The sequence below is a fragment of the Elephantulus edwardii genome, unplaced genomic scaffold (assembly GCF_000299155.1).
Source record: "Elephantulus edwardii isolate Elephantulus edwardi_28Jun2011 unplaced genomic scaffold, EleEdw1.0 scaffold00071, whole genome shotgun sequence".
In the NCBI taxonomy this organism is placed as follows: domain Eukaryota; kingdom Metazoa; phylum Chordata; class Mammalia; order Macroscelidea; family Macroscelididae; genus Elephantulus; species Elephantulus edwardii.
The window spans coordinates 15,186,216-15,207,415 of record NW_006399821.1 but is presented as its reverse complement, the minus strand read 5'-3'; the positions used below and the strand labels follow the sequence as shown (position 1 = coordinate 15,207,415).

The following is a 21,200-nucleotide window of genomic DNA, read 5'->3' as shown; positions in this document are numbered from 1 at the left end:
GGCCATCTGAATGTCTTCTTTGGTGAAGTGTCTGTTCATATCCTGTGCCCATTTTTCTATTGGAGTATTTACCCTTATCTTGTTGTGGTGCTCAAATATTTTATAAATTCTAGATATAAGTCCCTTATCTGACATGTCATTATCAAAGACTTTTTCCCAGTCTGTAGCTTCCCTTTTTTCAGTTTGTATATTTTTATGTTTACTTCTGTATTTTTATACATACTTCATCACATTAATGACGTTTTGTTGTATAAGTCTTTATATTTGATAGATTAGTGGTGAGGAGTTGTCCTGCCAACTCAAAGGCAAGCAGTTTGAATCCACCAGCTGCTCCTCAGAAGATGCTGGACGGCTGCCTCCTGTGCAGTTTACAGGCTCTGAAAACCTGCTGGAGGGTCAGCTATGGTCAGTAGGTTCTAACTCCATGGTACACAACAACAAAAAACAACTGTTCTCCTATCAGTTCATAGCTTTTATTTATAATTTTTCTTACACTGATAATGCTGTAACAAAAATTTTTGTTTACAAAGGATTTTTTCTTTCCTTTAGACTGTTTCCAAAACATAAAATTGCAAAGCAAAACAATTTTTATGTCAGTGAATATTGCCAGCTTGCTGCCCTAAGAATCATACTAGCCTATTTTGCCACCAGCAGGCTATGAGTGTGCCGTCTCTATTACGCATTTATTCCCTTGATGAGGAAAAGGTTGTCGTATCCGCCAAGGAACAGGGACACAGTGGCACCCCAGTAAACAGTTTAGTAAAGACTGAGACACAGCGTCTCGTTTCACCTTATATGACCTCCCTGGCTATTCCCTTAACTGTTATGCTCTTGGGCATTCTTTTACATGAACAGTAACGGTTTGAAAGTTGTGACTAGCTAGCAGCAGATAGGACAACTCATGGCTCTTTATGCGTACAGCTCTGCATGGCTTTTAGCTGTCAGCACTTCTGAATCCTTCACACCTTAACTTGACTTTGAGCAACAGGTGAAAATTAAGGACCGTATATACTTAACCTGTCTGCAGCAAGGCAGCTGTCAGTTCTCTTTCCTTCTCTGGCTTCTATGGGGGCAGGTGCAGGTGTACTGGATTCAAAAGGAGAGGCATTTAGAATTGTGCAATACTAGGGCAAGGGCAGGGGGTTATAATGGTGGAATTCTTTTCCCTGCAGGACATCTGGGTTCGATTCCCAGCCAGTGTGCTTTATGTTGAGTCACTACCCACCTGCCATTGTAGGCTTGAGTGTTACTGTGATCCTAAAACAGGTTTCAGTAGGGTTTCCAGACTAAGGTGGACGAGGAAGCAAGCCTGGCAGTCTACTTTCAAATGAGATTCCGGAGGCTCACATCAGGATTATCATGGGTCAGGCCAACTCAGCAGCAATTTAACAGCAGTAACAGTGTAACTAACTCAGTTGCTGGTGGAGGTTCCTTTAAAAAGCTATCTTGAAAATTTTTATTTTAAAAGTTGTTTGCCCCCTTGCTCTGTGTTCCTGTGCCAAGCTTAGTTCAATGAATTACATTTTCTTAAAAGCACAGCATATGCTTGCCTTGATGTATCCTCTTTGTTACCTTTCATTCCTTGAATTTTCTCACGATCTACTTTATTTTTTATCGCCTTTTTACCGTCCCTCCCAGTACTTTCTGTTTTAACAGGTCATCTTATTCCCTCATGGTTTCTCATTCTTGGTTTCATCCTTAAGCACTTATCTCTTCAGACTGTGTGCTCATCAGGAATGCTACCTGAAACCCCAAATGACATTTCAAAGCAGGGCACAAGATACTAGTCTGTGGTGGGATTGTCCTTTAGTTTGTTTGCTTGCTTTTCTGGGTTTGGGGTAGAGTCCATGGTGGGGTCGGGTTGGCGCCCAGCAGCAGCCTGCAGCCTCAGTCCTGGATGATTTGCTCAGAGAGGCCGTCAGGAGCGTGATGCCGCGGCACCGGTGGATCCCCCGGAGTGGTCCCTCACCTGGCAGCATCACGCGTGCCCGTGAGTGCTGGTGTGGCGGATGGCTCTGACAGACACAGGGTGCCTCCTCAGTGGGTTCCCTGTGTCTTCACAGACAATAAACCCTGGTGCTGTAATGTGGATTCTAGCTCTCAGTGACCTATGTGTGTTAGAGAATATCTGCTCCGTAAGGTTTTCAATGGCTACGTTTTTGAGAAGTAGATTGCCAGGCCTTTCTTTCATGATGCTTCTAGATGGATGGACTTGAATCTCCAGCCTTTCAGTTAGCAGTTAACCACATTAACCATTGTATCACCTAACCAAATTAGAAAGAAAAGCCTCGTGAGCCACTTCTGAAAAGTCAGCCCTTGAAAACTGCTTGGAAGTTAAGTTAGTTGCAGACAAACTCAGTGACTGCTCTTTTGTTTCCTTCTGTTAGACGCCAGAGCCAGAAGCAGAACCAGCTAGAGCCCCCGAGCCGAAGCAGGGCCTATATGAGCTCGTGGCGAGCAACTTTGAGCTGCACATTGCACAAGGTATGCCAGCCACTCTGAAGGTGCCCACAGTGGGCCTGCACTCACGAGACTCCTTCCCACAACCCCTGTGAGTCGCTGGGCTGGTTTTCTTGCCACTTGAAGACTCGAAGATAGGCAGCAGCAACTATAGCAACACCAGTGGTTTCTTTCCTTATTGTTTTATGTGTCTCTTAGAGTTATTGCTCCTCTTGTTCCTTGCTCTTACAGAAATGTCCCTTTTAGACTCCAGACTTATACTTGGTACTGGGCACACACATCATGAGAGATCACCTTGATCTGTGTGTGCAACAGTTAGGCTTTGCCTCTTTGTATAATAGCATCCATTTATATTCATTTCCATCCCTGAGATGAAAATTTAAGCTTTCACACCTGTCTAGACAGAGTGGCATAGTAGTTTAAGTGCTGGGCTGCTAACTAAAAGGCCAGCTACTCTGTAGAAGATGGTCTCCTCTCATTAAGATATATAGCTTGGTAAACTGTCTGCATGAGTCAGACTTGACTGGAGGCCAGTGGGTTGGGTTGGGTTTTAGTACGCCATATGATTCAAGTTAAATGTTCTTCACATTTAAAGTGTCTTTGCATCCCACATCCCATGGTGTAAGCGTGGTGAATGCACAGTTACTGGTGTGAATCATTTGGACATCTCCCTTTTTCTGTGATTCAGAAAAATCCACACCACAGTGAGTTAGTGGAAAGGAAACTCAGCATCCTTGCTGACCCCCATTCTCACATGCTGCCATGCAGAGAAATCCTAAAGACTGCGCTGAAAACCCCTCCTCATGCCACACTTACCGCCCAGAATAATGCACTCGGATACAGCCAAGCTTTCCTTGGTTTTTTTTTTTTTTTAAATCAAAAGGCAGTTTCTGGGGCCTTAGTGCCTTCCCATGTTGGGGCCACACTTTAGGGTGAGACTGGTTTGATATTTGTCTTCCTTATCTAGCTTTGCTCTAACAGAAATACCACAAGAGGGTGGTGTCTTTAACAAGCAGAGATCTTTCCCCCAGCGCAGAGGAGTAGTAGTCCCCGTTCAGTGCTTTAGCTCTAGGGGTCGGCTTCTCTATTGGCTCTAGGGGAGGGTCCTCATCTCTTTCCAGCTTCTGTTTCCTGATTCCTTAGAAAGCTCAAGTGATGTGCCAACTGCCTTCCCCCACCTCTGCTTTCTTCCTTGGTTACTTACTCAGTCTGCTCATTTTTTATCTCAAAGGGGACTAATTTGACACATCCTGCACTAATACATAACAAAGAAAATTCATCTCCAAGGAGCAGTCTAACCACAAAGATAGAGGTTAGGATTTACAACACATATTTTGGGGGTGTCCAGTTGAGTCCGTTACAGGCATCAGCAGATTATGACTTACCACAATCACTCTTGTCTGCAACTGCTGCAAGCCTACCCGCTCCCTCCAAGAACAGATCACTGCTGCAGGGCAGTGTTGTGTGTACACTGCTATGGTTCTCTTCTCAGTAGGGTCTCTGATGGACACCTTTCTGCTCACTGTAGTGGCTCCAGATAGTCCTCTGCTCTAGTTCCTTGAGAAACAGCTTCCTCCTGACTGACACAGGCTCTGGGTTCCAGCCTTGTGCACAACTTGTTAATATTTTAAAGTAAGTTTGTCTTCACACCACTCAGACTCTGTGGTGAAGTGCTCTAAAGTGATTCACATGTAATCTTCCATCTCTCTTTGTTTTTCCTTCCCTTGTCCATATTTTTGTTAGACCCTCGGCTAGTCAAAGCAGAGAAGCCTAGATAAAAATCTCCTGTGTCTAAATAATGATTTTGAGAAGGTTTTTTATTTTTGTCTTCCTAGTTAAGACAGAGATATTTAATTTTTTAAAAATCTGCTTTTTTTTTTTTTTTTGAGAATTCCATTGAAATCAGATAAAGAGCTTAGTGAATTGATACAAAGCCATCACCTCTGTGGCTGATCAAGAAGTAAAACTCTCCCAGCCATCCTCTGTGTCTGGTGGGTCCTCCAGAGAACAGCCCGCCTCCCAGACATTGGGCTTCTGGCCTTTCCAGAAGCTGTGCTTGCATTTCCTTAGGCTCTCCTCTCCAGAGCCTGCTTTCCTAATACCATAGCGTAGTTTACTTTTGATGTTCTTTTTCCCCCCCCATCAAAATATTTTTTTTTAAAGTTTCTCTTAATCTACATGTTTCCTCAGCATCTGTTTTTTCTTTTTTGCATTTTATTTGATGAAGAAACAACTCTGACTGGTTGATTGTGTACCTGTTGTGTAGGTTAACCTCTTTCCCAGATTTCTCTATCTTGCATTAAGTGATTAGTTGGATCTAGGGTCAGGATCAGTCATAATTTTAATTTTGAGAGGCAGGGATAGGATTTCATATCTACTTGTCAGTGACAGATAAAGTCTGATTGCCTCTCTTTGTGGTATTGGAAACCATCAACAGATGTTACCTATAGCCAATAAGTCTGTCTTAGTACTTTTGTTGTGTACTGTTGAGTAGACTACAACTGGTACTGTCCCTGTGAACCACAGATCAGAATCTTGTCCCATCTGGCTTCACCCTCATTATCTCTGCCATGCTTAAATCCATTAGGTCAGTCCATCTCCTCAAGGGTCTTCCTTTCTTTTACTGAGTTTCTGTCAGTCTTTTTCCAAGGACTGGTTCCTCCTAATAGCATACCCAGAGTATGTGAGCTGGAATTTCACCATCCTTGCCTCTAAGAAGCATCCTTATTACAATGCCATCAAGATACACTTTGTTGTTTTGGCAGCCCACAGACTATTCTGCACTCTTCACCATTTGTGAACACCACAATTTAAAGGCTTGTTTTTTCATCCTTATTCACTGTCCAACAGTCAGATGCATAAGGGAACAATTGAAAATACTATGGCTTTCAGGCATAACTTAATCATATCATTGCTCTTTAACACATTGGAGAGGTCTTCAACTGCAGATTCTCCCAGTGCAACACATCTTTTGTTCTTGGCTGCTGCTATCCAGTTTAAGTGAAATCATTGACAACTTCAATGTTTCCAATTATCATGATGATGTTGTCTATTGGTCCAGTGGTAAGGATTTTTGTTTACGTAATATTGAGTTATAATCCATATTGAAGGCTATAGTATTTATCTTCTGTAGCAAGTATTTTGAGTCTTTGTGCTTTCTGCAGTTGTCATCTGCATAATGTAAGTTGTTGAAGAGTCGGCCTCCAATCCTGATGCTACGTTCTTCTCTATACAGTTCAGCATCTTTTATTATTTGTTCAGTATATAAATTGAACAGGTATGGAGAAAGGATAGAACCCAGACTGACACCTTTCTTGATTTTAAACCATGCATAGTTCCCATCATCTGTTGGACAACTACTTCTTAGTCTATAGATAGTTTTTTGCATAAGTGCAATTTAAATGTTCTTAATGTTATCCATAATTTGTTATAATCCACACAATCAACTACCTTTGCGTGGTCATTAAAACACAAGGAAACATCTTTTCTGGTATTCTATGGTATTTTTAGTCAAGATCCATTTGACATCAGCAATAATATCTTTCATGTCATAGCCTCTTCCAAATCCACCTTTAATTTAATAATCTTTAGCAAGATTTTATTTGCATGTGATATTAATGTTGTTCAATAATTTGCATATTCTGTTGAATCATTTTTTGTGGGGAATAGGAAGAAATAATGGATCTCTTCAAGTCACTTGGCCAGGCAACTGTCTTCTAGATTTCTTGGCATAGACTAGCGAGCACACTCAGAGCTGCATCTCTTTGTTCAAACCTGTCAGTTGGTTTTTTATCAATTCCTGGGGCTTTATATTTTGCCAGTGGCTTTGGTGCAGCTTGAATTTCTTCCTTTGTTACCATTGGCTCTTGATCATATGCTCTTTGCTCAACTCATTCAGTGTGCTGCTACAACAGAAATACCACAAAGAGGTAGCTTTAAAAACATAAATTTAGGGGAGCTCAGGTGGCCTAGTGGCAAGAAACTGCAACTACAGTCCCAGAGGTGCACGGTTCTAATCGACCAGATGCTCTGCCGGGGAAGGAGGGGCAATCTCCTCCTGTACCAGTCAGATCTGATTTGACGGTACACGCATGCAAAAAAATAATAAAATAAAAAATTTAAAAAAAACCACACAAAAAAACCACATAAATTTATTTCTTTACTGTTGAGAAGATGAGAGGATGAGAAGTCCGAATTTGGGGCCCCAGCTGTAGGGGAGGATGCTGTTTGCTCTTGGGAAGGAATCCTCTCTCTATCTCAGCCTCCTTTCTCGGTTTCTTGGTAATCTTTAGGTGGTCTTCATCTCCTCCTTTGTTAGTGCTTCTTTGGAGATGAAAATGTGGGTTCTTGAACTCAAGCATTTCTTCTTCATCTTTACTAGAGAAACTTACCCTCCACCCTGATTTGGTTATTCCATGGCACAACTCACATAGAGAAGGGCCCACTCTCCCACTCTATTCATAGTTTCCATAGGCTTCAAGATGACAGCAGAAATTTGTTTTGCCCTTGAGTATTGTGGGTAATTATGGTATGCAAACTTCATTTAAGTTTTATAAAAGTAGATGGCACACAACATTGCCAGTTCATCACTTTTCACATGTACATTTTAGTGATGTCACTTTTATTAATCCAGTTGTGCAACCATCACCAATAGTCGTGGATGGATTTTTCAGCATAGGGCCCTGACTTCCATGTTCCCCATAACACAGAATTACTTGATGCTGAGTTAGTTTTTACTAGTTAAGAGGTTGGAACTGAATTGGGAGTTGATAAATAAGAAGACAATGATCTAATTCTCGAATTAAGTCCCTGGTAAAGTCTGATATAAATTACCATTTTCCCCCCCTCTCTGTCTTGGCACTCCTCGAAGGCAACCACTTTATCAAGTTCTTTGCTCCATGGTGTGGTCACTGCAAAGCTCTGGCTCCAACCTGGGAGCAGCTGGCTCTGGGCTTCGAACATTCTGAAACTGTCAAGATTGGCAAGGTAAGTGAAAGGTCTTGTAAACTGGGAATGTATTGCCTTTGGCTGGATTAATGTGCAGAGCTGCCGACCTGATTTATTAATCCCATTTAGTGTGCCATTTGATAATTCATTTCACTTTACACAGAGCAGCCTAGGATCTACTTACTTTTCCATAGCATCTTGATAAATTTCGGCTTTGGCCACTTTGTTTATTCCAAAGAAATAGCCAGTTCTGAATTGGCAGCACCAGAGGAGGCCTGTCTGCAAAGATGTGGGTAGAGCTATAGAGAATGTCCATTCTGCAAGCTTGGAGAGCATTCACATTTGGTCTCACCCAGTAGCTCTTTCCTCAGGGACCCTTGGCTGTCTACTCAGATAAGCCTTCAGGAGACCCTTTCTTTTGGTGAGTCCTTGTGAGCACGTAAATCTGGAATTCTTTCCACCCCTTCCTGCTTACATAGAGAAGGCAGAGGTGATGCCTGACAACGTCTCTGTAACTGAGTCTTCTGGACATACCCAGAGCAGGCTCCACCACTGCAGCTCTAATTCTTTTAAGTACTTTCCATCTCATTTCTTTTCTTTCACTCCCTGTCATCCTTGTATGGATTTCCTTTTATACAAATCTATGCTTTTGACTTTGCATGGGACTGAGAAATGTATTTGCATGCAAAAGAAATAGTGCTGCATGTCCAAGAACTAGACTTAGTTAAAGGTTCTACTCAGCATGGTGGTGTTTCTGGATGGTGCCAGCGGTTAAAACTTACGCATCTCAGCTGCTAATCAAAAGGTTGGATGTTCAAGTCTCCCTAGTGGCACCTCGGAAGAAGGACCTGTGGGGGAATCTGCTTTGGAAAAAATCTGTCATGGGCAATTCTTTGAAACATAATTCTATTCTAACACAAGCAGGGCTGCCATGAGATGCAGTCAACTCAGTGGCAGCTGGTTTGGAGTTAGCTTGGGGACAGAGTTAAATGTAAAAACTTGCATGTCAGACAGACCTGGCTGGCATGTTGGGTCACCTCTCTATGCCTCAGTTTCCTCTTTTCCAAAACCAAAACAAGATATACCTTGAGGTATCATGAGACTGAAAGTAAAATGTTTAGTATAGTACTTGGCACAGAGTGGATGTTCAACAAACTGCAATGAATGTTATTACCTTAGGTTAAATCGATTTGTCACTGCTGTTGTTGTTAATGTGCTGTTAAGTCACCTGCAACTAATAGGAACCTGGTGTACAACAGCTCTGAATTCTCCCTTATCCTGAGTCAATCCATCTCATTCTGGGTCTTCCTCTCTTGCACTGTCCCTTCACCCTTCTGAGCATGATGTCCTTCTCCAAGGACTGGTCCCTCCTGGCCTCATGCCCAAAGTATATGAGGTAGAGCTTCAAGGATTTTTGCCTCCAGGGAGCAGCTTGGTTTCATCCCCTCCAGGACTGGCCTGTTTGTTCTCTTGGCAGTCTGTGGTATGTTCAACACACTTCTTCAGAACCACAACTCAAGGGTCTCAATACTACTATCATCCTTAGTCATTGTCCAGCTCGCATCACTGTTGCCTATTAGATGATACATTTTAATGATACATTTTAATTTTTATTTTTATTGAACACTTCATAGAAGTAATTATAGAATAGTCATACTCTTGCCTTCTAACATCCTCATTCTTTGTATCCTTAGCTTATTTTTTGAAATTTTGTAGGTCATTTGTTTTTTAGTTTGTGTCAGTGGAAGCCCCTAGGGGAACCAAGCATGTGCAGACAGAGCCCAGCTCACCATTCAGTGACAAGCCCTCTTCTAGATGTGTGTGTAATCAGCTTAGGCTGAATGTCTGAGAATGCTTTTCACCTCTGTTCAGCATGTATCTGCTTCTGACTTCAGTGTTATCTCTTGAAATAGTATCTTTAGTCTACTTTTTGGGGTATAGTCATGTTGAGCTGACTTAAAGCCAGTCCGTTTGGGCTCAGAAACCCAGCAGGAGAGAGAGGCTCTGCACACTGGGCTTCCAAAGCTATAAATCCTCATGCAAACAGACTTTGTCCCACAGAGCAGCTGGTGGGTTCATACCGCTGGCCTTCAGTTAGTGGCTGAGTGCTTAAGCACTGTTTGGCCAAGTCTTCTTTATGATACAGAAAAAGAAAAAGGCAGTCCCCTAGAATAAAATATTCCATGAAAATATTGGACAAGTATAATCTTTAGAAGATTCCAGTAAAATGAAAAAATTGAAGAGTTCTGGTAGGTGATAAATATATAGAATGAAGGGCAAATTATAATCTTATAATTTTGATGTGTTTTGATGCTAGGCCAACATCTTCGATGTATAATTGACTCCATACCTTTCCTGGTTTGTAAGCTCTGAACTTTGAGTGTTCTGGTATTCGTGCCTCACACCGCCCCAAGAGTCAGTTTTCTATATCACATCTACTCTGGTTACACAGTGGCTTCTTAAAAGTCACCATTTTTAACTAAGCTAAAAGAAGTCACATCTCTAACCTAAATCTCTTCATATGGCTGCCTTGACTCAGCTCAGGGGAATTCTGAAGTAGTCTTTAGGAAAGGTTTCAGTAAACTGCATCCTGCAACAGTGATACAGAATTGGATTTTTTTGGTTGTTAAGTATCCAACAATCAATTTTTTTTGGTGGTTGTGAAGTATCCAACAATCAGTTTACTAAAAGGTGTGTGAATGGAGTGACAGTGAACTCAATGCTATTTACTCTCAGGTCGACTGTACCCAGCACTATGAACTGTGCTCTGGAAAGCAAGTCCGAGGCTACCCAACTCTCCTCTGGTTCCGAGATGGCAAGAAGGTAAGGCAGGTTCCAGTGCCTGGTGCTGAAGCAGGACACTTTCTGTAACGGAAACGCCTGTGTGCAGTGCTTGCAGTGGGATGCTAGGTTGGGCGCTAGCATGGGGAAAAAGTCTTTTGTTAAATTGAAAACTTAGGGCTTTGTTTTGTTGTGGTTTTTATTCATTCATTGTTGGACATTTTCTTCCCTTTCCCTCCCCCTGTCCACTTTGTAATGCATCTCTTCTTCCAGAGTGTTGTCATACATATAACACCTAATCATGTATTCCTTTCAGACCAGTCTTCCCCTCATCTGTTCCAGTGCAGCATTCATTATCTGTCCACTCTTTTCCTATTAGCCCCCCCTCCCCCAACTCCCTGTATCTTATTTTGTAACATCAGTGTTATGCAGGATTTGTCCTTTTATGACTGAGAGATTTCACTCAGCATAATGAAAACTTTTGGGTAGGTGAGAAGTAAGTTGAAACTGTCAGATCTTAAGCTGCTTTAAAACATTCTCATTGGCTTATCACTGGACTGTGAACCCACATCTTGCAGGCCTCTGAGGGTGCTGGGTCACAGTCACGTTTCTCCCAGCTTCTCTGGGGTGTCATCTGGGTCGATGTTAATTTTCTAGAAGTTACAGTGAGCTAAAGACATTCTGGTAAACAGTAACCCAGGGATCTCCTAACTGCAGAGGGGCGGCCATAAAACTCCTACACCAAAGACAAAGCAATTCCTGAGTGATTTAGGATTTTCTGTTTAAATTGGAGGAGGCTTGGTGATGCAGTGGTTAAGTGTTTTACTGCTGTTGAAGGTTGACAGTTCAAATCTACCAGCTATGCTGTGACAGAATGATGTGGCAGCCTGTTTGTATAATGATTACAGCCTTGGAAACCTGAGACGGTTCTGCTCTGTCACATAGAATCACCATGAGTCAGAAGCAGTTTGGATTTCATTTGCATTTTTGGTTGTCTTGGTGCTTTTTGAAAATTTACATTTGGCCATGTAAACATTATACAGTGTGCATGACGTGGCTCAGACATGCCATGAATTTCTGCAGTGGACAATTGGGGGCTAGAGGGAAGGGGTAAGTGACTCAGGGTACTTAAATGTACTAACTAGCATCGTGTTTGTGTGGCCTGGGTCTCTGACAGATTGATCAATACAAAGGAAAGAGGGACCTGGAGTCGCTGAGAGAGTATGTAGACTCACAGCTGCGGAGCTCAGAGAGGGGGTCCGAGGAACCCGTGGAGCCCTCTGAAGCCCCGGTGCTGGCTGCAGAACCTCCTGCACAGAAGGTGAGTGTCAGTGTCACCCAGCCTGCAGAAAGGGGCAAATCCTTCCCAACTCCAGCCCCTGAAGGCACCCTTCTTAAATGCTCTGCACAATGACAATTTGGGGACAGTAAAGCATACAGGAAGCTGGAGTGGCATCCATTTCCTGAACAGCATGCCTCCGGAAACTATATGAACGTGGATAAATGTTGATAGTTATAGAGAGGCTTCAGGCCTTTTGTTCATAGGGTCGCTATGAGTCAACAAAACATACAGGAGAAGTGGTGGAAATGATCAGTACACTCAACTGCTAACCAAAAGGTTAGAGTTTTTAATCCAACTAGCAGCAACCTAAGGACGTCTAGCAGTGCAATGTGTAATGTGTCAGATTGCTAACCAACAGGGCAGCAGTTCAAACCTATTAGCTGCTTTGTGGGACAAAGATGGGCAATCTCCTCCCCCATAAAAATGTACAGCCACCACATCCTTGTGGAGGGTCACCGTGAGCTGGAATTGCGGCCATTGCAGTGGTGTGGAGGCACCGTGGGGAAAAGCCTGGTGATTCTTTTCTATAACATCAGCTATGGAAACTGGAGCAGAATCTGCTCCAACATGTACGGGGCCCTGCGCATGGGAGCAGACTCGATGGCCACAGTTTTAAAGAGTACTTCCCATGATTTGCTAACTGATAAGACAGAATACTTTCTTCAGCTGCTTTCACATTGTTGTAAGGGTGGTGGTTCTTGTTTGGTGTCTTTGAGTGCATAAACAAAATCCTGAAATAGGTCTTGAGACAAATCCTGCAGCCGCAGGTGACGTCAGAGTGTCTAGAGAATTCTCCCTTTTAATTCCTTGATCTTGGGGAATGACTGTCTGAGAGCATTTGCTGTGAAGTCATGGTTGCTGCTGTACTTGCTCTGACAGTTCCCTCTCATGCTGTGCTGTGTGTGTCCCCGGAAAAAGTCACAGCAGAAAGGGTTGTGCCGTGGCACTGACTGATGGGCATCCCGCTTCATGCTGTTTATTTTGCAGTCTCAGCCGTAATGGAGATTAGAGCCATTCATTCAGACCCTGCAGAGGTTTTAGATTCATTCATTCATTCATTCTGTATTCATCAAGCATGTGATATGTTTCAGGTTTATTATTAAGCTTTCAGGGAACATATTACATGCAAGTAAAATATTGCTGAAGATCATTAAAAAATGGCTGGAACAGTACGTTGACAAAAAACTACCACAGTTCAAGCTAAGTTTAGAAGACGCTGTGGCATTAGGGATATGTCAGATGGATCCTGGCAGAAAGAGAATACTAGAAGCATATCTATTTATGTTTTATTGACTCTGCAAAGACATTTGACTGTGTGGATCAGAACAAACTGTTGCTGACTCTGAGAACGGCAATCCCAGAACACATAATTGGGTTCGTACAAAACCAAAACCTATACTTAGACCAAGAAGCCGTTGCCCAAACAGCAATGAGACACTGCATAGTTTAAAATGAAAAGGTGAGTGTCAGGGCGATAGCCTTTCTCCATACCTAGTCAGTCTGGCTGTAAATCACATGGAAAGAGATTGCCTATCTTTCTTCCAAGGAACTGCCGGTGGATTAGAACTTCAGAGAGGTTTAACCTTTGGGTTAGCAGTCCATTTCCCAATGGGCTAGGCCAGCAGAGCTCCATATAAAGATATAAAATGGTTATATGGGGCCACCAAAGTGGACTAGAAACGTTATCATTATTCAAGGAGGGAGAATCAAAATGTGTTTTCCCAGGAAACCAGTGCCTGAATTTTATTCCTAATAACCACAACTGTAAAGTTAAGCAGAACAATTATATTGCTTCTTCAGTCCACACAGTATATTTCAGAACAGGTTCTTTCCTGAGTTATAGGGACATCTGAGCAGAGGATAAGACAGTATGCCTTTGTTCCCTATGGTCTGGGGAGGGGGCTAGCTATATAGTAGACTCCCCACCAGGAACTCTTGAGCCTTGACATTTATACAAGGGAATGAGACTGGCTGGTTCCATGTCTCCCGCGGCTGTGTTTGGAATAGGAGAATCCAGTGGGGCCACCTCCCCATCCTCCCAGGTGGGAGCAGCACCAGGCTTCTGTCACTCCCACCACCCATCCCCCGGCAGGATGCCTGCAGGCTGAAAATGGCCAAGGTATTGGTTAAAAGCCAAAGCTTTGGGTTAAGAAGTAAGCATATGACATTTTAGTTATGACCCCTTATGATGAAGAGCATATGTGTCATGGTGGTTATAAAGGTCATCCTAAATTGAGTATAATTATATACATGAATGTTTTCATCAAACCCAGAGCTGCATCTATTTATAATGATATTTTCCACCATTAAGTGGGTCTTTCAGTGAGTAAGGCATATGTGTGGATGCTCGGAAAAATGGCAGCATTCTCCGATGGCTCGCCTGGCGGGGCTCCCTCCCAGTGCTCAGATGTCTGGAGATGCTGGGCTTAACAAAGTAGATGGAGAACAGTTACCCACACACTCACTGTTCTCACGTTCACAAGAGGATCACAGATTTATGTTGGAGACGTAACAGTGTCAGTTGCCATCGCTGTAACTCTGGTTCAAGATGTTGTGTGCGCCAGAGGAGAACTGTACTCCAAAGAGTGGTGAGTGACTCGCTTTGCAGATAGTTCACCAGGCCTTTTTCCAGGGTGTTGGAGGGTGGACTTGTGTCCAGTCTTTCAGTTAACAGCTGAGCGGGTGTATCAGCCTGATTCTTTCAGTTACAGTCATGATGGGATCACTGTGACACTGCCTGGCGGCATCCGTCTAAGCCCTCAAACCTGAACTTGAAAACAGCACACATTAGTGAAAACACCTTTCCTGGGAGATCAGACCTGTGGCCTGAGGGAGGGAAGTTTTACGTCTTACACAAAGTACTATGTAGAGTTTCTTAGTAGTTCTTTGGAGGTTAACATGTCTTATGTTTTCTTAAGGAATTTAAAAATAAAGTCACCTGCATGCAAAACTCTCATGACTGTTATTGGCTGCCACCAAATTTACATTGACCCCATGTGCAGACATCCTGTGCCTTCCTCACAGTTGCTGCCACATTTGCATGCATCTAGGCAGCAGCAATACCGATCCCTCTCACTGATGGCCCCCTGGCTCTTAGGGCCTTCTGTCATTCCAGATGCAGTGTCTGCCTCTAATGAGCCCACCTGATGCTGTATCCAAGACAAGCAAGTGACGCAGTGTTTTGTTATGATCATTAGGCTACATTTTTTAAGTAGGCAGCTAGACCTTTCTTACTGCTCTTTCTCTGGAAGCTCAGCGGAAACCTGGCTAGAGATGCCGGTGGCCTAACTTCCATTATCACAGAAACTTCCAGGCCCCCATAGCACAGCGTAGATGGCTGGTGGCTGCTGTGATTAGGCTTCACTGCACAGGGCAAAGGGGTGTGTCCAGAGTTTCAGGCAGTGAGAGAGCAGTGTGCAGTAAGGTGTCAGTTAGAGAGGGAGGGTGTATGTGTGTGTCCATCCAGTGTGTCGAGCAGTGTGCGGTAAGATGTCAATTAGAGAGGGAGGGTGTATGTGTATGTCCATCCGTCTATCCATTGTGTCGAGCAGTGTGTGGTAAGATGTCAATTAGAGAGGGAGGGTGTATGTGTGTGTCCATCTGTCCATCCAGTGTGTCTGGCAGTGAGGTGGACAGTGAGAGAGTTGTGTGAAGTCAGATGTTAGGACCAGCAAGCTGATGTTCTGGACTCTCTGTCAGTGTTAAGAGCTCCCTCTGTGCTTAGTTCAGGCCCAGCACGTGAAGTGCCTGGTTTACAGCTTGGCTCTGGATGACCTTATATAAGTTCATTAATTAGCTCCGTAGGGTAGAGCACTTGCCTGGGAGGTTATCATACAGTTGACCCTGGGCAGTTGCTTCCCAGTGTGTGTTCCCCTTCCTCATACTTTGGGACTTAAGAGTGTGCTTTCTGCAAGAAGTTCTGCCCTTTGGTGTAGCTTTGAAATATGAATTGTACAGGTACTTCTGTGGGACCCGTCACTTGCCTGACATTTTTAAATGACAGGTGTGGATTTCTGCCATCCCACGGTGTGACCTTGCTATTGCTTTATAGTACATGGTATGTCTGAACTGTGGTCTTTCCCTCCCCAAAGGGCACTGTGCTGGCACTCACTGAAAGTAACTTTGATGACACCATTGCAGAAGGAATCACCTTCATTAAGTTCTATGCCCCGTGGTAAGTGCACTGTTCTCTGAAAACTGTCTTGTCTCCTCCTGTACTTGTCTTGTCATTGGTTTTCACCTCATTAACCAACCCTCCAGATGCAGTGTTGGACAGATGTTGTGTTTCCATGCCAGTGGGAAGGTGGGCAAAGAGTGAGGGCATAGAGGGGAGAGGATATATAGGCCCCTGTGTTGAGGAGGTCACATGGTTGGAAGGAAGGAAATACTGTCATATGCTCATGTGTGCAGCGGTGTTAAGGACTGGCTTTCATAGTCATGCAGAAAGAGCTTGTTTCCTCCATACTATAGTCTGCTTTAGAGAAGACATATGAATGGAGAAGAAGGATTAATGCCAGCTATACAGAATGTCAAATTTGTTTGTATCTGTGGATGACTGTTGGGGTTAAAGCATTAACAGGATGGCAGGTGATTTGCTTTTCAGTCTCTTTTCAAGAATAGCATAGAGAAACCCTATACAGCTCAGTGTTCAGTAGGTTACTACAAGGCTGGAACCTTTTACCACATGAGCCTGGAGTCATGGGCATCAAATGCCTGTGCACGGTGTGGCACCAGGCGGCCTGCAGTGTGGCAGGATGGGGGGATCGGAACCCAGGAGCTGGAGATGGGCCCCCAGATTCACAGTTAACCAGTGATAACTCTTGGGGACCTTTGGTTCCTTTGAGGCTTCTTCCTGAGCTACAGAATGGAAATATCACTCTTTCTCTTCATAAGAAAAGTAGTTCATTTAGAAAAGAAGAGGGTTTAAGACAGTGTTAGAAACTTTACCTAAACACGAGTAGAGTCACTGTGTCATTTTTTGCTCTTCAGGTGGTTACAGGCATTTTTTGAAACACTAATAGTGTGAGAAAGATGGGCATTCTCCTCCCGTGTGATTTACCATGCGAGCGTCAGCTGAGTTAGCCCCGACTTGATAGTACATAACGACAACATAGCAAATAGCAGAAAGAGAAAGTGAATGAACCTGTAGTTTTTTTGAGTTGCTCAGTTTTTAGTCTGAAAGAATGAATTATTAGTAAATACAATCTCTAATATGACTATTTCGGAAAGCCCAAGGGACAAAGACGAGCAGTCTCTTCCTGCGTGATTTACGGTCTCTGAAAACCCACTGCATGGTCGGCTGTGAGTGATTCTGGTGATGACACACAATATCATCAGAGCTATATCAGTTGCTCAGGGGTGGAGGAGGGCACCTTCTATGGAAAGGAAGCAGTTCATATAGTGGTGAAAGGGCAAGCTCAGAAAAAGACGCACACAAGGGGCATCAGGGAGGGCTTGAAGCACACTTAGAAAGTGGCCGCAGAGCTCACACCAGCGCAGGGAAGCTTAAAGGAAGCTCTAAAGTTGTTTTGAAATTATGAAATAATAAGCAATCAAATGGAAAATAGTTTGAAATTTGGAATTTGTTTTTAAGAACTTTCAAGGATGTGTTTTGTGTCATTTCCTTGTGTGGTATATTCACACTCCATTGGGCTAGTTTGCCATATCATGGAGATGGTCTCTGGAATTTAAACTTCTTTCCAGATCAACTGATGAGCTAAAATCTACTTGGGATTTCTGTGGAATGCTGCATTTAGGATAAAGAGAGGAAGAAAAGTGTGTGCACCCACTGGGGGAATTCCATGTTTCACACATTTCTAGGCAGTTGTTAACTGCTGTGTACAGAAGAAACGAGGCTTGGCACAGTGGTGACATGTAGGTGGATGGGGTTAACCCGAGACATTAACAGAACCATCACTGTTGTGTTCCCAGGTGTGGACATTGTAAGAATCTGGCACCTACTTGGGAGGACCTCTCTAAAAAGGACTTTCCTGGTTTGGCAACAGTCAAGATTGCAGAAGTGGACTGCACTGCTGAGCGGAATATTTGCAGCAAATACTCGGTAGGAATACAAAGATGAACATATTTATGGTGGTTAAGTGCTGTAGCGAAACCGGAACCATCACTCTCAAATCAGGTCTGACCCATAGCGGTCCTTCATTCAGGCTTCTGAGACTGTAAATCTTTATGAAAGGAGATTTCCCATGTTTTTCCTGAAGAGCAGCTGGTGGATTTGAATCACTGACCTTCTGATTAGCAGCCCAACACATAACTCATTACGCCACGTAACTCACTAAGTGCTCCTTTGCACTGTAATTTGGCATCATGGACTTGACCAAGATAGTAAAGCTTCCCTCAAAAAAAAAAAAAAGAAAAGAAAAAGAAAAGTGTGTGTTGTTTTCTTGGAGAGGTAAAAGAGATATTCTTCCAAGAGAAAGGCTTTGTTCTTCTGGTATTAATTAGTATAGTGAAGGAGATCCAGTGTTAACCAGAAGGTCAGGAGTGGAAATCCACCATTCACTTCCTGGGCTGTCAGCTTCCATTGCAGCCTTAAGGACTGCAGCCTTTGAGACCCTCTAGGGCACTCCTGCTCTCTCCTGTAGGGTTTCTTAGATGTTGGGATTGACCTCATGGCAGTGACATTTACTTGGACTTGTCATCTGGTATAAGCCTTGTGCAGTGTGAAACCCCAGGCGTTGAAGAAGAGGTTCTTCTGACACAGGGCATGCTGCCTGTTGACGAAGTAAGTCACCAATTGGCATGTGGCTTTTGCCATAAATATCCCATTGGCAGTTGTCTTCAGACATAAGCCAGCATTTAAGGTACACTGAGTGAAGGATACATGGTGACCTCAGTGTCCTTCTGGCGGTGTGCTATGCTCTCACGCTAGGCTTCTGCTTGAGCTTCTGTCCTGCTGCCTGTGGTTCTGGCTCTTAGCACAGTCTACAAGCATGGTCACTAGCCTAGAAGAATTGTCACCTGGAAAGGATGGTGTTTCAAATCCATCCAGAAGTACCTCAGAAGAGAGTCCTGTCATTGAAAATACCATGCAGTACAGGTCTTATCTCACTCACGTGATGTCATGATAAGCTAGAAGTGACTTGATGGCAGCTGCTTTTGTGTGGCTTAATTTTTAGGTGACATGACGAATGTACTATGTGAAGTCAAGGGAGTGGGAAGCGAAGGCATACTTGGAATCAGGCGATTGGCTAAATAAATCTGAGGAGGTCCTGTACCTCGAGATTGAAAATAGATGGCAGCACAGATGTAGTTGGTTTAATATTGTTTAAAGAGCCAGTCAGGTTGGCACCACCTCATAGCAACCCTGTTTACAAGAGAACAGAACACTGGCCAGTTGTATGCAGCCTCGTGGCCCTTGCTCTGCTGAGCTCATGGCTGCGGCCGCTATGTCGATCCATCTCACAGAGGGTCTGCCTCTATTTCACGGACCCTCTACTTCATCAGGCCTGATACCCCTCTAAGAGACTAAGTTCTTCTTGATAACATGCCCAAAGTTCATGCTATTAAGTCTTGTCATCCTAACTTTTAAGGAGCATCTGTTTGTACTTCTTTCATGATAGATTTGTCCATCTGCTTGGCACTCCACAGTATCCTCAATATTTTCCACTAGCAGCATAATTTAAATACACCAATTCTTCTTCCTAATTCAGTTCAGCTTTCACATGTATATGAAGCGAATACCAATACAGTGGTTTGGGTCGGGGGCACTTTAGTCCCCAGATGATGTCTTTGCTTTTGAATATTTTAAAAAGGTCTTTAATTGCGGCAGACCTGCCCAATGCAGTGCATTATTTGATTTCTTGATTGCTGTGTCTGTGGACATTCATTGTGGATTGACCCAGAAATGAAATCCTTGACAACTCCAGGTTGTTTGTTTTTTTTCTTCCCCACTTATTATAAGGTTGCTTAGTAGTCCAGTTGTAAGGATTTTTTTTTCTGGGGCCATAGAAGTTGTGCTGCCAACCCAAAGACAGGTGTTTTGAATCTACCAGCTGCTGTGTGGAAGAAAGAGGGACAGAGTCCTCTCAATGTGATTTTCAGCCTGTGAAACCTTACCAGCTACCAGTCAGTTCCAAGTTAGCAGCAATGAATTGAGTTAAAAGTATGCTGAGATGTAGTGCATCCTGAAAGCTGTAGCCTTATCATTTCTTATCCTTACTAGACCAAAACCAAACAAGTGAAACCCCCGTAGCTGTTGATTCCTACTGATGGCGGCCCTGTGTGACGCAGTAGAATGTTCTTTGTAGTTTCCAAGGCTTTGAAAGCTAAGGAAGCAGCTCAGAACATCCTTCCAATTAGCTCTTGACTACTCACCCATCACACCGAGGCTTCATCATCAGCTGTTGTTGCTGTTGTGTGCTACGGAGCCAGAACTGACCTATAGTTCACCCTCCACTGGGTTTTTCAGAGGCACTTTAATCATATCAAAGAGATTACCCATCTTTCTCCCACTGAGCAGCTGGTGGATTCAAACTGCTTGCCTTTTGGATTGCAGTGCAGCTTCTTACCACTAGGCCACCAAAGCTCCTCCATCGGCAGAAGATACAAGGAGTTATTTATGTCTTCAAATTGTTAGGATTCTTCAAGAGAGAGGTGGACCCAGCTCTTCAGGATGTGGATCACTTGGGACCTTGCTGCCGTGTGCTGTGTGGCCCACGTCCAACACAGGCATCTCCATGGAGCTCGTTAAAAATGCAGAATCTCAGGCCCACCCCTGCTTGCTGAATCAGAGTCAGCACTGTAACAACTTTCCAAGTATTAGCAGACACATTCCAGATTGAGAATCACTTCTTTGGGATAAAGTCATCCTTTCAACACTAATGTTGGATTGAAAAGCAGACACATAGTCCCAAGGCTTCGCGTTTTAATCTGATACTTAGTCATTAAAATTTAATCCTAGAATTCCCCAGTTAAAGCAGCAGGAGATAGATTATCTAAATTTATTTAAGAAGCAGATGATTTGTATCCTCAAATGAATGGTTTTGGTTTTGTCTTTTTTTTTTTAAGGTACGAGGCTATCCCACATTGCTGCTTTTCCGGGCAGGAAAGAAAGTCAGTGAACACAATGGCGGCAGGGACCTGGAATCCTTGCACCACTTTGTCCTGCTTCAGGCAAAAGACGAACTGTGAGAACCCAGCTGACCATCGGCTCTGCAGCCTGGCTGCCTCTGCTCAGCGCACAAGGGTTCAATCTTACTGACGTTGTTGAGTTTCAAAACAGTGGTTCTTCGGAAAGTTGAATGTACTAAACTTGTGGTATCTTCTTTGTGTGTGTGTTTTTAAAACCAACACACTCTAAGGATTCTTTATTAAGTTTCTCTAAGTAAATGTGTAACTCATGGTCACTGTGCAAACGAAATATTTTTCAGTGGCAATGCATCCCCTTTCACCTTCTCTTGATGAAATTTAAATGGCTTCCTTTGAGACTGAAATAGAGTAGAGGAAAATCAAATTGCTGGGCTATTTCTGGCTTCTGAGTGATTTTGGTGAAAGCATCATTACCAAAGCTTAGTTTCAGCTGCCAGCCCGCTAGGACTGGAAAGGTGGCCTGTGGCAGTATTGATGTTCTCCTGACCTAAAAGTCACAACTGGTTTCTTAATAAAGAGGTTGACCGGCAGCTCGGAATCGATTGAGAAACAGAAACCTGCC

General features: G+C 43.4%; 1 protein-coding gene across 1 annotated transcript in view; it reads left to right on the top strand.

Moving 5' to 3' along the window:
* Window positions 1-20,680, top strand: part of TXNDC5 (thioredoxin domain containing 5 (endoplasmic reticulum)) — a 46,466-nt gene extending 25,786 nt beyond the window's left edge. Inside the window, exons 4-10 of the mRNA XM_006888741.1 lie at window positions 2,388-2,484; window positions 7,331-7,446; window positions 10,144-10,230; window positions 11,366-11,509; window positions 15,622-15,704; window positions 17,462-17,591; window positions 20,558-20,680. Coding sequence (XP_006888803.1) covers window positions 2,388-2,484; window positions 7,331-7,446; window positions 10,144-10,230; window positions 11,366-11,509; window positions 15,622-15,704; window positions 17,462-17,591; window positions 20,558-20,680 — 780 coding nt within the window. The remainder of the gene's footprint in view (window positions 1-2,387; window positions 2,485-7,330; window positions 7,447-10,143; window positions 10,231-11,365; window positions 11,510-15,621; window positions 15,705-17,461; window positions 17,592-20,557) is intronic.
* Window positions 20,681-21,200: the final 520 nt, after the last annotated feature.